At 52.6% G+C, this 14778-nt stretch overlaps 2 protein-coding genes across 2 annotated transcripts in view; both read left to right on the forward strand.

The window, feature by feature from the left end:
- Positions 1-9857, forward strand: part of EDC4 (enhancer of mRNA decapping 4) — a 35979-nt gene extending 26122 nt beyond the window's left edge. The window contains exons 22-29 of the mRNA XM_065641026.1: positions 656-836; positions 1921-2076; positions 2810-2925; positions 3619-3784; positions 4984-5170; positions 6456-6675; positions 7410-7573; positions 8904-9857. Of these exons, the coding sequence (XP_065497098.1) occupies positions 656-836; positions 1921-2076; positions 2810-2925; positions 3619-3784; positions 4984-5170; positions 6456-6675; positions 7410-7573; positions 8904-9096 (1383 nt within the window). The 3' untranslated portion in view covers positions 9097-9857. The remainder of the gene's footprint in view (positions 1-655; positions 837-1920; positions 2077-2809; positions 2926-3618; positions 3785-4983; positions 5171-6455; positions 6676-7409; positions 7574-8903) is intronic.
- Positions 9858-10372: 515 nt separating this feature from the next.
- On the forward strand, positions 10373-13059 carry NRN1L (neuritin 1 like). Its single transcript, XM_065641246.1, has 3 exons — positions 10373-10430; positions 12551-12710; positions 12786-13059. The coding sequence occupies exons 1-3, from the start codon at positions 10373-10375 to the stop codon at positions 13057-13059; spliced, it is 492 nt and encodes a 163-aa protein (XP_065497318.1).
- The last annotated feature ends 1719 nt before the right edge of the window (positions 13060-14778 follow it).

Below are 14778 nucleotides of genomic sequence, written 5' to 3' on the forward strand. Positions count from 1 at the left end.
GGTGTTCCCAGCAAAGTAAGGGTCACAGTGGGACTGGCCTGTTGAATTTCTTATCCCTGTTGATAGTACCTTTTTATCTGGCAGAAAATGCTCTCAAGCCAAGTTGCGTACACTTCTTAAACTGCCTTTGAGTCTGTTCCTCCTTTAGATATTTTCAGCAGGTGGAGAGACAATGAACTATAGATATGTATTTCTCCAGTTGTTTGGTTATTCATAAATAAGTGAAAGACCTGAAAAAGTGCTCTAGGGAACCTCCTCCTTACTCTGTGGACTCCACAGATCTCTTCATAATTGTTTGAGGTCAATATTTACATTCAGAGGCCTAAACATTCCCTCTCAGTACCTGGCCAAAAGTGAGTAGGATCTGTTATCTTGTTTTCTTTTAGATGCCAGAGCTTTGAAGAGGGTCTTGAATGTAAACAGTTGAGGATATTCTAAGCAACCATTTATGAATTCCATGTGGGAACTTCATGTACTTTGCTTTGTCAGTTTATTTCTTGGGGTAGATGTCTTAGAAATGGGCATTAAGCTGGCCCTGTTTTCTGCTTCATGTTATGCTTCGGTCCTAGGCAGAGGGGTTGACTTAAAATCTAGCAGAAAGCTTGACTGACCTCCAGTCCTGTTAGAAATGAATGCTTGTCCTCTCCACGCACAGATGACACCAGAGTTCCAGGATGAGCTGATGTGCATATTGAGGAGCCAACAGCGGGAGCTCTCTGAGCTGCGTCAGAACCAGATGGAGCTGCTGCAGAGACTCACGGATCACCTGGATGCCATCCAGAGTTCCCTGATGGGCCACGTGGAGAGGGTGATCGACTCCCAGCAGGAGCAGGAGCGTATCCTTGTTTGCAAATGTTACATGGGAGCACAGGGGTGGAGGGCTGTGAGGCAGACTAGAGACATGAAGAAAGCTGAGAAAGTTCAGGGACCTTGGTGGCATGGGCCATAAATGCAGTGAAGTTGCCTGGCTTCAATGTGACTGTTTCAGTTCTTCTCGGTGCCTTTCTCAGGGCAAGAAATACAGAAATAAAACAGAGAAGAACTGATACTTCTTGGTTTCTGTAGTAGTTTTGGCTGGGATAGAGTTAATTTTCTTCATAGCAGCTCGAATGGTGATATGTTTTGGATTTGTGACCAAAACAAGGTTGATAACTCTGACGGTTTTGCTATTGCTAAACCCTGTCAAGGCCTTCTCTGCATCTCGTGCTGTTCCACCAGCGAGTGGGCTGGTTGTGGGCAAGAAGTAGGGAGGAGACGCAGCTGGGACAGCTGACCCTGACTGACCAAAGGGATGTCCCACACTGTGTGACGTTGTGCTCGGCAGTAACAGCTGAGGGAAAGGAGGAGGAAGGGGACATTCGGAGTGATGCCCGTTTTTTCCCGAGTCACCGTTAGGCGTGATGGAGCCCTGCTCTCTCGGGGACGGCTGAACACCTGCTCGCTGGTGGAAAGTAGGAAATTAATTCCTTGTTTTGCTTGGCTCGCATGTGCAGCTTTTGCTTTACCTGCTAAACTGTCTTTATCTCAACCTTTGAGCTTTCTCACTTTTACCTTTCCTGTTCTCTCCCCCATCTTGCTGCAGAGGAACAAGTGAGCAGCTGTGTGGGGCTGAGCTGCCTATGGGGCAGTTAAGTTAACCCACAATGTGCAGAGAGCACTATTGCTGAGCTTCTTTTAGTTGTTTGGCTTTTCTGTTGTGCCCTTCAGAGCTCTTCCCTCACCCTGATCGTTTGCTTAAGAGCACCCTGTTGTTTACAGAAACACATCAGCAATGTTATATAGACCTCTCTTTCACCAGAGCTGCAAATTTGCTCTCACCGAGCCTCTGGCAGTGAGGCTAGTGTCCATCTTTGTGGACAGGAGTGTTGAGGGTAGAGAGGAAATGCGTTGTTTGTGCTCCTTAACACACGTTCTCATTAGAGAGGAGACTAGACCGAGCGCTGACAGAAGGGCAGCAGCGCAATGGGCAGCTCCAGGAGCATCTGTCTCAGCAGCTCTCTCAGTCCCTTTCCACTGCTGTGTGTAACCGCCTGGAGAGGACCGTTCGTGAGGAGATGAAGAAGACCGTACCCCAATGTGAGTGGTGCTGCCTCGGTTTTGAAGGTGGATCCCTATGGTTATCCCTGTGGGGATCGAAAGCATCCTGCGTCAAAGTGTTGGCACCATATGAAGTAGGAGTTAGGTTATGCGAAGGCTACTCATTGCACTTTAAACTGCTGTGGGCCCCACTGTAATGTGAGGAGTTGTGGTTGGGAAGGAGTACGAGGCTCCCAGAGGGGATGCCTGTCCAGAGAGTGTGGTCTGACCTCCCATCATAATCCATAAAGCTCCTGGGGTCTGTTTGGTGGAGGAAGGCAAAAGACACTAAAGAGTTTGGAAATATTTAGACTTGACTGGAGCAAACTTAAACTTGTCTTTGCCCTTCCTTGGTGCACAGGTACCATCCATGTAAGGAAATTTTCCAATAAATGCTGGTGGGAAAGCCTTCTGCAGCCATTAGTGTCCACCATTCTGCTTGAAGCAGGACTACCCACTATTCTAGATCAGTTCAGCTATGACTTTGGGCAAGTCCTGAAAACCTTCAAAGGCAGAGATTCCGCAGCCTCTCTGGTGACTTCCGGAGCTGTATCACCTTCCTCGCAAAAAGTTTCTCCTAATGTCCAGCCTTAGCTTTCCAAGCCAGAGCTTGTGACTGTTGTCCCTCGCTGTGTCCTGTCCAAGGAGAGCTTGACTCCATCTTCTTTTTTGGCTTTTGAAGTGTGACTCTAGGCTTAAAGCTGCAACTTTGGCATGTTTGTGTTGTACCCAGGCATTTCCAAGAGCATGGACCCTGTCGCTGGCCAGCTAAGTAACACTATTACTGCCAAGCTCACTGCTGTTGAGGGGACACTGAAAGAGAGTATCACCAAGCTAGTGAAATCAAAGGTAAGGAGAACCAGCCTGTAGCTTTTCCTGGGGACACTGAGTTGTCACCTGCTTGGGTAGTGACTCCTCATACCTCCTCCCCTCACCTATATCTCCATGTAAGGTCAGTTTAGCTGCCAGTGGTCAAAGCTCTTTGATGATTTTATCAGGAGAGCGAGCTGATTGTATACTCTCCTGCCTGCTTTGCCTCATTAGCCCTTTCTTTCATTTACCAAGTTGTTCATTTTCTACTAGAGCAGAGATTGTCACTACAGCAGTGGTTTTCAGGGCCCATTCAATCAGCCAAGTGACAAAAGTTTGACTGGCTCTTCTGTGCTCCACTCTGTTCTCCATTTCTACATTATTTAGGGAGGAGAAGCTTGTTACCTTGGCGGGGGCACGGTGGGTTGTGGGAGGGAAGCTGGGGAAGGGGAAGGGAGCTGTGCTTGTCTGTGCCATCTTCCCTTGCTCTGCAGCTGAACTCCAGGGCAACGGTGAAGCTCTCGGGCAGCCCCTCATCAAGCGGGTGCTCTGACCGCTGGAGCCACGGTGCAGCCTGGTCAGCAGAAAGACTTGGACAGTACATGCTTCTAACACTGGGCTGTCCTTATCTGGTGTGGGTGTGTTGCAGGGACCTACAGCGTTTGTTCACATCTTTATCCTGCAGCAGGCTGTTGTTAATTTTCTGGAATCTGTTCTGTGTGTGCTTGGAAGAACCTTACAGATAGTGTTGTGAGAGCAACGGCTGATACCCTGCAGGGGCCAATCCAGTCAGCTTACAGGGAAGCGTTTCAGAGCGTCGTGTTGCCGGCCTTCGAGAAGAGCTGCCAGTCCATGTTCCAGCAAATCAATGACACCTTCAAGCAGGGCACACAGGAATGTGAGTGGATTTTCTTCCCTGAGTTTTCTCTGCATTAGTGGCTGACAAAAGTGGCCTTTTCTTAGGTCTTTCACTTTCAGAGATTCACTGGTGACTGTTTAACCTCTTGGCCTGTCTGCATCCTCCATTTCATACTTGGGAAATGGAAAGAGGAGTGAAGAGGTTTTTGTGGTGCTATAAGGACAGATATTCACCTCTGACTTTTGTAGTCCATGCAGCAAAACACTTGGCCTCATTCTGTGAATCTGTGACTTTATCTCTTGAGTAGAAAAGACCAGGTATGGGATTACCTCATCCTGACATCTGAAAGATGATGTATGGAGAGGGTAGAAGTTCTGCAGCTGGGCCCTCATCTCAGAGGGGTAATGGAACTGGGGAAGGTTTAGAGAAGAGTGCAGGGATGATTGGGGTTAAATAGTGGCTGGACAGTGTAGGCATGGTCAAGCTGGAAAAAAGAGAACTATACTCTTAAATTAGGAAAACTACACATATGCAGACTACACTGATGCACTGGAGAGGATATTTGCTCTTCTCAGGCTTGGGGTCCAGTTCCTTGGCCTTCTTGGAGGCCAGACAGGTATTATGCTGCAGAGCTGGCTTCTGAGGGGGCCTGAAGTTGGCTGGTGCTGGCACAGCAACTTGTCCATAGATCTGCAGTGTCTCCAGCTGCTGTTTATTTTGCACCCTTCCTTTTCCTCACAACTCTCCCACAAATAAATAGAGCTTATATTTTTCTCCCTTTAGATCAGACCAGTTCATAAAATATTTTAAAACAAAGATTTTTGATCTCTGCAGACGTTTTTTTTTTCCAGAAATCTTCCTTCTGTTTGTTCATTGGCATTGAACTCCATCACTAATGCAGATCACAACTCACACTGTTTATGAAATAAAATACCCTCACTCCCACCTTTATCTTGCCCTGAACAAACAGCACCTGTAAAGGTCTGTTGCAAGAGAACTCATGGTTTTGTTGCTGTGTCATGTAATCTTGCATGATGGGGAGGCTGAAAGCAGGGTTTCTAGGTTAGTGTAACACAGCCACAACAAGGCTTGTGTATTCTTCGCTTTCTCCTGCGCTTGTACACTGGCTCAGTAATTGGTTCTGCTGGAGAACATGTAGAGCCTAGCAGCTGGATTTCTGCCCTGACCATCTCTGCGGGTACCAACGGCGCAAACATCCTCCTTTCTCATTGCTGCAGATATCCAGCAGCTTGAGAATCACTTGAAGAACAAGAAGGTACGAGAACAGGAGGCCCGGGACCCACTGCTGAATCAGCTTCGACAGCTCATCAGCACCTTCCAGAGCACCACCGAGCAGTTGGCTTCCACCATCGCAGCCAGCGTCCATGCTGAGGTGCAGCACCAGCTGCATATTATCGTGGGCAAGTAAGTTGGCAGCTGGGCTTGTGGAGAGAGATGTCAGTGGAAGGCATATGTGTGTGTAACAAAAACCTCTCCCTGCTCATTGTGGAGCAAGCCATTTGCCGCTGTAGGGCTGCTTGTTGGCTCTCTGCACAGTAGGACAAAGTTTCTGGGCTGGTGTAACTTGCCCTGTAGGGCACAAAACAAAAGACCACGGAAGGTTTGTAACAACCAGGTATTGCTGCTGCGTGTGGGAGCTCAGGGCCTGCTTTTCACAGTGTCCTGTGTGCTTGTTGCAGGGCAGAAGGACCTAGGGCAGCTCAAAAGCTCACTCAATTCTCACTAGCCTTCCTGTTCTGAAATGTTCTTCTGGTCTCTGAGAGCTTTTCTTCTTTACTCTGTGTCCTCTGGCACACCAACAGTTTCTGCAAGCTACTCTGTCCTCCCAACTGCTTTGCAGCAGTTTGTGCTTGGCCATCCTGGTTTCAAGATGTGATCCTGGTGGTGCCTTCAACACATTCACACCGTGAAGCTGGTGGCAGGTTGCCAGGCTGGTCAGTGGTCACCTGTGGGGCAGAATGCACCTGTCTATTTTAAGCCAGTAGAACGTATGTAAGAGCGCATCGAGGTCTTCAATGCAGAGCAGACTTGCCAGGAACGCTACCAGTCTAAATTCTGGTCTCATCGCACAGGCTGTGTGTGCTCCCAGGGAAGTCCTGCTGTTCCACCTGTGGTAGAGCAAGTGGGATGCTTTTTACCCTTTATAAATGGGGAAGATCCACCCCTTGCGGGGAAAAGGTGTGACACACAGCAGCAGAGCCTACGCTATGAACTGATCTTTTGTGGAGAAGTCAGTGGCTCAGTGGAAACGTGTTCTCATACTAAAGGTGTCATCTGCAGGCAAGGGAACTGCATCTAACAGATCTGATGTAGAAAACTGGGACCGTTCAGGGCTGAACCTCAAGCTCAGTAGCCATGCTTGTAAGCCAGAGACATTAAAGACTTAAAATGCTGTACAATGAGAGACTTAGTTCCCTGAAACATCACTTTCCCACACAGAATCCCAACATCTTCCACATACACCCTGGGATATGGTGGTGTTGGCCACAGAGCTACCTCACACAGCATTATTTCTCATGCCTGTGTCTCAGCGCAATTTGTATTAACCTTTTGGTAGCCACAGTACAATAAGCAAGCAAGCCTGAGCATTCTCGCTGGTACAAGCTTTGTGCAATGTTTTTCTTCAGCTCTTCATTTTCAGAGATGCCCATTTGTTGTGCTTTTTTTTTTTTTTTTCCTTTTTTCCCAGCATGCAGGAGTCTATTTTGGCCCAGGTGCAGAGAGTTATTAAAGGAGAAGTGAGCCTGGCCATGAAGGAGCAGCAAGCAGCTGTCACCTCGAGCATCGTCCAGGCAATGCGCTCTGCAGCCGGGACTCCAATCCCCTCCGCTCACTTGGATTTCCAGTCACAGCAAACTCACATCCTTCAGCTGCTTCAGCAGGGACACCTCAACCAAGCTTTCCAGCAGGTACCGAGGCTGCCTAGTAGTGTGCAACACTGCTTCTTGGGGAATGGAGTGGGGGAAAAAGGTGCTCCTTGAGCTGGGGACATAATCCCACAACTCACACAGGAGTTGCCTGAGAAGACCTGTGGCAGCAGACCGCTTCAGGGTTGCAGCTGGACTCTCGTGCAGGTTGAGCCAGAGCCGTGCAAGTCCCGTGATTTGGTGGTGCTTAAGTTCCTTCTTCCCTGCTGGTGCCCTGTCGTGACAGTGTCACTGCTCCAGTAAACCAGAGTGTTTTGCCATCAGCGGTGGCACGTGGTGCACCCCTGAAGAGCAACAGCTTCATAAGCCTCTCCAGGCAGATCTACCAGCTGGGGCTTGACCTTGCCTTTGTCTTTGAATACATAGGCAGATCCATTTGAGCTGCTGCAGACAAACTCCTCTGGGAATAACAGCAGTGCCGGCCCAGTGGGCTGGCCGGGGATGCAAACACGGCCATGCTCTGTGCTGCCAACTGGAACCTGCTCCCTTCTGTCTGGTTGTGGTCTGTTCAGCTTAGAACAGGTGTCCTCTGAGCATAGACTGAGCCTAAACACAGTCCTGCTTGCAGGCACAGCGGGGTTTGCAGAGATTTTGACTCCCAGAGGAGGCTGGTGAGCCATTGAGCTGCCCCAAGGCAGAGGGCTGCCTCGTGCTCCGTCCAGTGTCCCTCACCTGCTGTTACGTCCTCTGCATTTCTGGCTGTATCTTCCTTGCAGGCTCTAACAGCTGCTGATCTCAACCTGGTCCTGTACGTCTGCGAGACCGTGGATACTCAGCAAGTATTCGGGCAGCATCCGTGCCCGCTGTCCCAGCCTGTGCTGCTCTCTCTCATTCAGCAGCTCTCCTCGGATCTGGGTACTCGTACAGAACTGAAGTTGAAGTGAGTATGCTCAGAGCACCAGGTCTGAAACTGTGCAGACCTGTTCCGAGCTCTGGCTTTGAATTCACTGCCTGGAAGTGGAATGTGGTGCTTTGATGAAGGTTGGAGCTTCTGTAGCCTGTTACTGGCTTGCAAACAACCGCTAGTGACTTGGAAAAAGATGTAGGCATTGCCACGGTAAGCTTTGCTGCCCAGAGGTTGTAGTAGAAGGGGTACCCAGCTGTAGGTGATGTTACCTCCTGGATTGTGGTCTATAAATGTTTGTGGTCTGTGCAGCAATCTCCTTAAGCCAAGGAACAATTCCCCTGTGGAGGCAGAAGGAGGAATAGCGCCATGTTTCCTGAGCAGCTCAATATCCGGAGCAAATGCGTTCTGTCCTCTGTTCTTAACTTATCACTGGACTTTGTGTCAGCAGTTTCTCATCGTGACTGCCGGACAGGCTCAGTGGGAGGTGGCAGCAGGAGCCTCTGGAAGTAATGGCTTTGATGTTCTGAGCAAAGCTCCTGTGACAAAATAGTGACTGTGCTAATACTTGCCATGAACATTTTTAGCGAGTGAGTCAAAACCCTTTATCTGCCCTAAAGAACTAACTTGCTAGGTTTTGACTGTGGCTTGAATGGAAAATTACTTAAATTGAGTTTTTAACTCAAGTTAATAATAGGGATAAAGCAAGCAAGCAAAATTGAAAAAGAGCTTTGAGTTACAGACGAGCTGGTAATCTGAGTTAAAGTTGCTGCTATTAAGTTCAAGCTGGTCGGTTAGTGGAAACCGTTTGCAGTGACCATGTTGCCGTACTCAGGCTGCAGTTTGAAAGTTTATGGATGGTCTGAATTTCAGAACAGCTTGTTGGTAAAATTCTTCCTCTTCCTGGACCCCTTCCTGGATAGGCATAGGTATAACTGGAAGGAGACTTTAAATACATCCCTATGTGAAATAAGCCTCACTGCTGAGCTTTTTTACTGTCTAATAAGTAACTAATTCTGCTTATGCTAAAAAGGCATCAAAGAAAATATCTACAGAGCTGTGACCAGGCATGGCCTGTGGCCAAGTGCCACCTCCAGCTCTGCAGAGAGCTCTGGCTGGTTGGTGGGCCTCTTGCTCCACGCAGCCATGCTGTGTTGCACGGGCTGGGGGCTGCCCTTACGTGTTGAAGAAGGGAGCGGTGGGCTCTGCTGTGAGTCAGTAACATTTATTTTCTGATGATTGAACATACTGCAGTGAGTTTGGGTGGGTGGGGGAGCAGAATCGTGCACCTTCAGTGCTAAAATGAACTGAATCAGATTGGGATTGCAGGCTGGGTTTGGTTCTAACCCTGGTCTCTCTCTTTCAGTTACTTGGAGGAAGCAGTGATGCACCTGGACCACAGTGACCCCATCACCCGAGACCACATGGGGTCAGTCATGAACCAGGTGCGGCAGAAACTCTTCCAGTTCCTCCAGGTGGAACCCCACAACACGCTGAGCAAGCCTGCCCGTCGCCTCATGATCATGCTCCAGGGCCTGGTCACCCCCGGCATGTCCTAGGAAGACCTGGCTGTCTTGTGGGTTGCTCTGTGGAAGCCCACCCAGCAGATCCAGTAGTTACTAACCACGTATGGCTTGTGTTAAGAGCTCTTGCCAGGAAATCTATCAACATGTGTGTGATGTCTCTAAGGCAAACGCCATCTGTGTATAGTCCCAAATAGTCACTGAACGCTCACTTGGCTTATTTTTCCTAAATAGCCTCTTTTTGAGAGAGTTAAGTCTCTTCTTCACCTGCCCATCCGTCCCTGAGGCCTGGCTGGCAGTCCAGGCCACATTCAGCAGAAGCTGGTGGATTTCTTACCCCTTTGGTTCAGATTCTGCTGCCGTGAGCAGAGGAGAAGGGAGGTTCGTGCTGAGCCCTGAGCAAAGGGGCTGCCGCGGACACGTGCTCCTTGTTGACCAGAAACTAGTACCTGTATCTTAGTCAAGGACTCAAACTCCTCCTCCCTGGTGAGGTGAGTAGCTGGGAGGATGTCCGCTGAGCAGGGAGAAGGGGGTTCATTAACTCCAAATCTGCTCTGCACAGTGGGGTGCCCAGCCCATCCTACACAGTGCAGGCAGTTTTGGGCAGGGGGGGGAGTGTGTAGGTGCCGCTGAAGTGACCCGAGGAGGGGCTCTGGGTGGGGCTGGTCAGGCAGCACAAGCTGCGCCGGCCCCTGGGACTCTCGGTTCTGTTGTGTATCAGAGCATGCCCATGGTTCAGATGTTAGTTTCAATTTTACACCAGGGTTTTTCTTTTTATCTAAATTTTGAATTTTTTTTTTTTTTGAAATAACATTAAGAACAATTCAATAAACAACTTTTTGAGAAAAAACATGGGGACTTCCGTCTGTTGTACCATGGAGGGAAGACTGTGTAGCCTTTGGAAGCACATGAAACCTATTGGAGGGATGCTCTGTGGGCTGGAGCCTGAGGCGAGGGGCTGGGATCCTCTTTCTTTTCCCAGATCTTTCCCCGAGTCTCTGCTTGAGCTTTCCTGGGTGAATCCAGGCAGGTGTATCACTTTTCCATCCCGGGAGAGCCGGGAGGGCTTTGCTGTAATTCTCCTTTTCACAGCAAAAGCGTTTCCTGCTGCTGCACCCCCCGGGGCTGCGCGGTTTGGGGTCCAGCTCCGGGGGGCTCCTCCAGCAGCCGCGGGGGCGGGCAGGGAGGGCTCAGCCCGGGGCTGGGAGTGCCGGGGGGCCGGGGCGGGGCTGGGGGCGGCGCGGCGGGGCCGGGGCTGCCGCCGGCGGCGGAGCGCGGAGCACACGGAGCACACGGCGGCGGGGTCCGCACCATGGACTGCGGCTGCTGGCGGCTGCTGGGCGTCGTGTGGCCGCTGCTTCTGCACCTCGGTGAGTGTCGCCGGGGGACCGGGGCCCCGGGAGCCGCTCCGTGCCGGGGGCTGCGGGTCGGGCATCCCCGGGCTGTCCCCGCGGACACTGGGAGAGGTTGGCGGGTGGGAGCGGGACCTCCGGCTTCATTGCTCTCTAGCTGCGGGGAGCGGGGTGCCCGGTTGCCCCGAGGCTCAGCGATCCATCATCACCCCGTCCTGCAGTGCTGGGCAAGGAGGAAAGCGGCTTCGCAGCACTGCCCGCGGATCCCTCTGCCCTGGCCGGGATGGTCCTCGGGTCCAGCTCTCCAGCCTGGAGCGCTGTCCCGAGTCAGCCCTGCCCGCCGAGCCCCCTGCCTGCCCTGCCTCAGCTGGGGCACGGAGAGTTCCCGCTGGGGAATGGTCAATCCTGCATCTTGTCACCACCGATGTGCCACCTCCACGTTCTTCTCCTCCCGGAGCCAAGGGAAGACACCGTCCAGCTCCGGGCACAGCGCTGCCCAGCAACATCCCTACCCCAAAGAGGGGTGCAGGAGCCTGGGGGCTAAACTGGTCTGGTGCTGCACAGAGGGTGGAGGACAGAGACCACCAGCCTGGGACAGTTTTCAGGCTTGGAGGGTGGGTAGTTCAGGCTCTTCCCCAGAAGCAGGACGGCTGCGTCGGTGCTCGCTTGGAGCCAGCAATGCTGTGCAGCACCCTGGAAACTCCCTCCCTACATTTTCCTCGGGGCTCTTGCTCTGCCGGAGCCGGGGACAGGCTTTTCCCACCTGGGTTTGTGGTGGGCTAGCAGAGGTGATTTGGTCTCCTGGATTCTCCTTCCTGCCTGCCCTGCCCAGCCTCACACCAAGGGAGCTGGGCAGAGGGGAGGGCTCACACTGGGCACTGGAGCAGCCCGGGAGGTGGAAAATCAGGCTGTGGCAGGGACCAGCCAGCTGAGGGAAGGCGTCTGCTGCTGTGACCAGCGAACGTGTCCATGGGCTGATTGGACATGTGCTTGTTGCCTGGCTGGGTCAAAAGAGGAGCAACGGATCCAGCTTTCTCCATCGATACCTGCGCTATTTGTGACCCACATAGCTGACATCAATCCAAGACTTTCCTTGGTGATATGGTCGAGGGGCTTCTTGTCACGAGCACCCATCATGCTCCGTGATAGGCTGAGGTTTCAGGCTTGCCTCGCTGTTAGTCTTGGCCAAAGCCACTTTACTCAAGGCCTTGTTCCAGGGGCACAGGCATGGAATGCCAGCGGCATGGCACACAGCTCCCTGGAGACATCCTGGCTGCCTTGGCAACTGCTTCTGGGGGCTTCTTCCCGCAGGGGACCCCTCTAGGACAGTCCTCATGCCTTTTTAGCATCCCAAAAGTCTTGCAGCTCCTGTGACATGGCCCTGCAGGACCCCTGGGGCTGAGCCCAGTCAACCATGCAGCGTTTCCCTGTGACCCAGCCACACGCCTTGTATTGATCCCTAACACATCCTGTCACCCATTGTCTCTTGGCCAGCACTGGGGTTCAGCCAGTCCTGGTGACGCATCCCTTGTGGAGCAGAGCAGGAAACTGGGGCTTCCCAGGGTGAAGCAGCTGGAGTTGCACGTGTGCCTCTTCCTTTTGTGCTTTTCTTTCCCCTTCTCCTTTTCCTTCCTTTTCCCTTTATCCTTCCCTTTTTCCTTCCCTTTTCCCCTTCATCTTCCTCCTTCCCCCTTTCCCTTTCCTCCTTCCCCTTCCTGCCCACTGCAGGGACTCCAGCTTGTCGAGTCTTTGCTTTTGTTTGGATTTTTTTTTTGTGTGTTGTAGTCCCAAATTAATCTTTGCTGTTAGGGGATAAAAGCTGAGAGACAGATGGCTCTGGGGAGCGCCCGGGAGCTCGAGGCGAAGCGGCCGGCACACCGTTTGTCCCCTGTGGCTAATGGCAGCATCGCTTGCAGGGTCATAACATTGTGCCATGTTGGGCTCCTGGGCCAGGAGTTCACTCTGAGCGCCTGGGGAGAGGATGCTGGGGGCTCTGGTGGGATGTGGAAGGGAGTGTCAACCCCTTGCCACATTTTGGAGCTCAGTGTCACTCCTGTCTGGTGACACCTGCCCCCGAGCCAGGCAGGTGATGGCTGTCAGGGGGTCTGTGGGGGCTCAGCTCTGTCTCTCCCCCGCAGCCACAAGCCAGGAGCCCGTCAGCATGGCATGGAAGTGTGACACCATCTACAAGGGCTTTGCCAGCTGCCTCATCAGCCTGGGGGACAGCATGGCCCAGAGTGTCCGGCAGCAGCGGGAGGAGGGTGGCGAGGAGGCGCAGGAGCTGGACACCATCTGCAAGTGAGTGTCCCCGTCCCCGGGGGAGCTGCCAGGACAGCCACCAGTGGCCCCCCTCACTCCTGCCCATCTCCCCAGGTCCTGGGACGACTTCCACGCCTGCGCCAGCGAGGTGCTGTCAAGCTGCCCCGAGGAAGCAGCCGCCATCTGGGAATCGCTGCGCCAGGAATCCCGCAAGATCCAGTTCCAGGGGAACCTGCAGGAGCTGTGCAGCGCCCGGGGACGCCTGGCCAGCACCCGCGGCTCTCCGGCCGCCGAAACCAACCAGGCCACGCTGCGCGGCGCGGCCACCCCCCCGCGGCCCCGGCTGCTGGCCCTGCTGGCCCTGCCGCTGCTGCTGCCGCGGCTCTAGCCCTGCCAGCCGCGGGGTGCCCGGCCGATGCCCCGCGGTCCCCGGGCACTGGCGCCCACGGTCCCCACTGAGCCCACTGGGCATCCCTGGCAGGGCATGGTCCCCTCCTGGAGCCCTTCAGATGGATTTATATTTATATTAAAAGACACTTTTACATTTCTCCTGTCTCTCTGCCATGGGATGCTCCTTACACCCTTCCCAAGCTCCAGGTTTGTTCTGGGGACTGGAGGAGAGATGCTGCCTGGACCGGCCCCCAGGGAGGGTCACCAGGGGGGTCTGCGGCTCTGTCCCCCTGAGGCGTCCCCCGCAGCCACACCAGGCAGCCCATGGGACCCCGACGGCGTCAGGGAGGGCTGTACCGGGGATTCCCGCTGCCCTGCCGTCACCTGACAGCTGCTTTTCAGGGCCAGGCATAAAGGATATTCCCTTTAGACATGGCTCAAATGGTTTATTTAGGAAAACATGGATAGCTTGTCCACTGATTAGCGACTCCACAGCATCAGACAATTTTCTGAAAGAAATCCTATTTTCCATCCCTTGTATTTTGATCCTGCTATATTCAGTCCTATTAAGGGTCATGAAGGAAATTGGGGTTTGCAGGGAAGAGATGGGTGTTTTAGCTGAGATGATATAGGCGAAAAAACCAGGGAACTGAAGCTCTCATCCAGGTCCAAGTGGGACTTGTTGGAATTAAACCAAGATGGAGTTTAACTTGGTTAGACTTGTGTCTATTGGTGGAAGATACTGTTATTCCCACCCCTGTTACTGTTATGCTGCAAACTTCAGATTTTTTTCCTAGCATGCTAAAACCCACTGCGGCAAACCAGTTCCCTTAGATGCAGATTGATGAGGTGACAACCTCCCCTCTCTCCAGGGAGCAGTCACCTCCCCTTGTCCATCACCTAAAGGGACATTAAAATTGCAAATGGGCCACCCCATCTATTGCACAGATCAGCGGCTCCACAGCAGTGAGTAGATCTGGCTGTAACGTGAGACACCGTCCCACTCGGTAAAGGCAACAACACTCAACGGCCAAAATCCTCTGGCTGAAGTGTTACCATGTTCTGGGCCTGCCATGGCCCCGTCTGCTGTGCAAGGCTCAGCTGCGAGCAGCAGTGATGAGAAAAGCAGCTCTGCGCTGTGAATAGTGAGTTGCTGCCATGTCTTTGATCCCTGGGGTGACTTCAAGGCTGTCCCAAAAACTTCCCCATTGCCAGTGACAGAGCACGCTGGTGGGTTTGGGCTTGGGAGGTGTTTGCACACTGGCCCATGTCTGGAAGACTTCAGTGTGCAAGAAGGTTCATTATTGCTGTCCTCATTGAGCTGGGTAAAATTATTATTCTTTTCATTGCAGAACCTCTTCCTACAAAGTCTGGTCACTTAAACATGTGATCCCCAACCCCTGGGCTGTCACCCCGGCTGCCCTGGGGCCAGGAAATGCTGCAGGGATTGTTGTATCGTGGCTCATCCCAGGGGCTGGGCAGTTGCTGCTGATCCCTGAGCTTTACAGGGGGACTCCGTATTTATTTCACGCTACTTATTTCATCAACCGGTCTAGAGCTTGCTTGGGAGGGGGCACAAAACATTGCATGGGGACGAGTGGGGACGGGTCACTGGCAGCCTTTGCTGGGGAATGTCACCAAGCTCAGGGCAGGGACCCCCCTGGGACACGACGTTGTCCCGGTTCTCTTGGCCGGCAGCTGCCGCTCCCCATGTTTA

This window comes from Caloenas nicobarica, chromosome 9 (assembly GCF_036013445.1).
Source record: "Caloenas nicobarica isolate bCalNic1 chromosome 9, bCalNic1.hap1, whole genome shotgun sequence".
Classification (NCBI taxonomy): Eukaryota; Metazoa; Chordata; class Aves; order Columbiformes; family Columbidae; genus Caloenas; species Caloenas nicobarica.

Bases quoted from the DNA above. Each gene is read 5' to 3' on its own strand.
- NRN1L (XM_065641246.1), top strand. From the start codon at position 10,373: ATGGACTGCGGCTGCTGGCGGCTGCTGGGCGTCGTGTGGCCGCTGCTT. The intron at 10,431-12,550 runs GTGAGTGTCGCC...TCTCCCCCGCAG, and splicing joins GCCGCTGCTTCTGCACCTCG to CCACAAGCCAGGAGCCCGTC. The intron at 12,711-12,785 runs GTGAGTGTCCCC...CCATCTCCCCAG, and splicing joins GAGCTGGACACCATCTGCAA to GTCCTGGGACGACTTCCACG.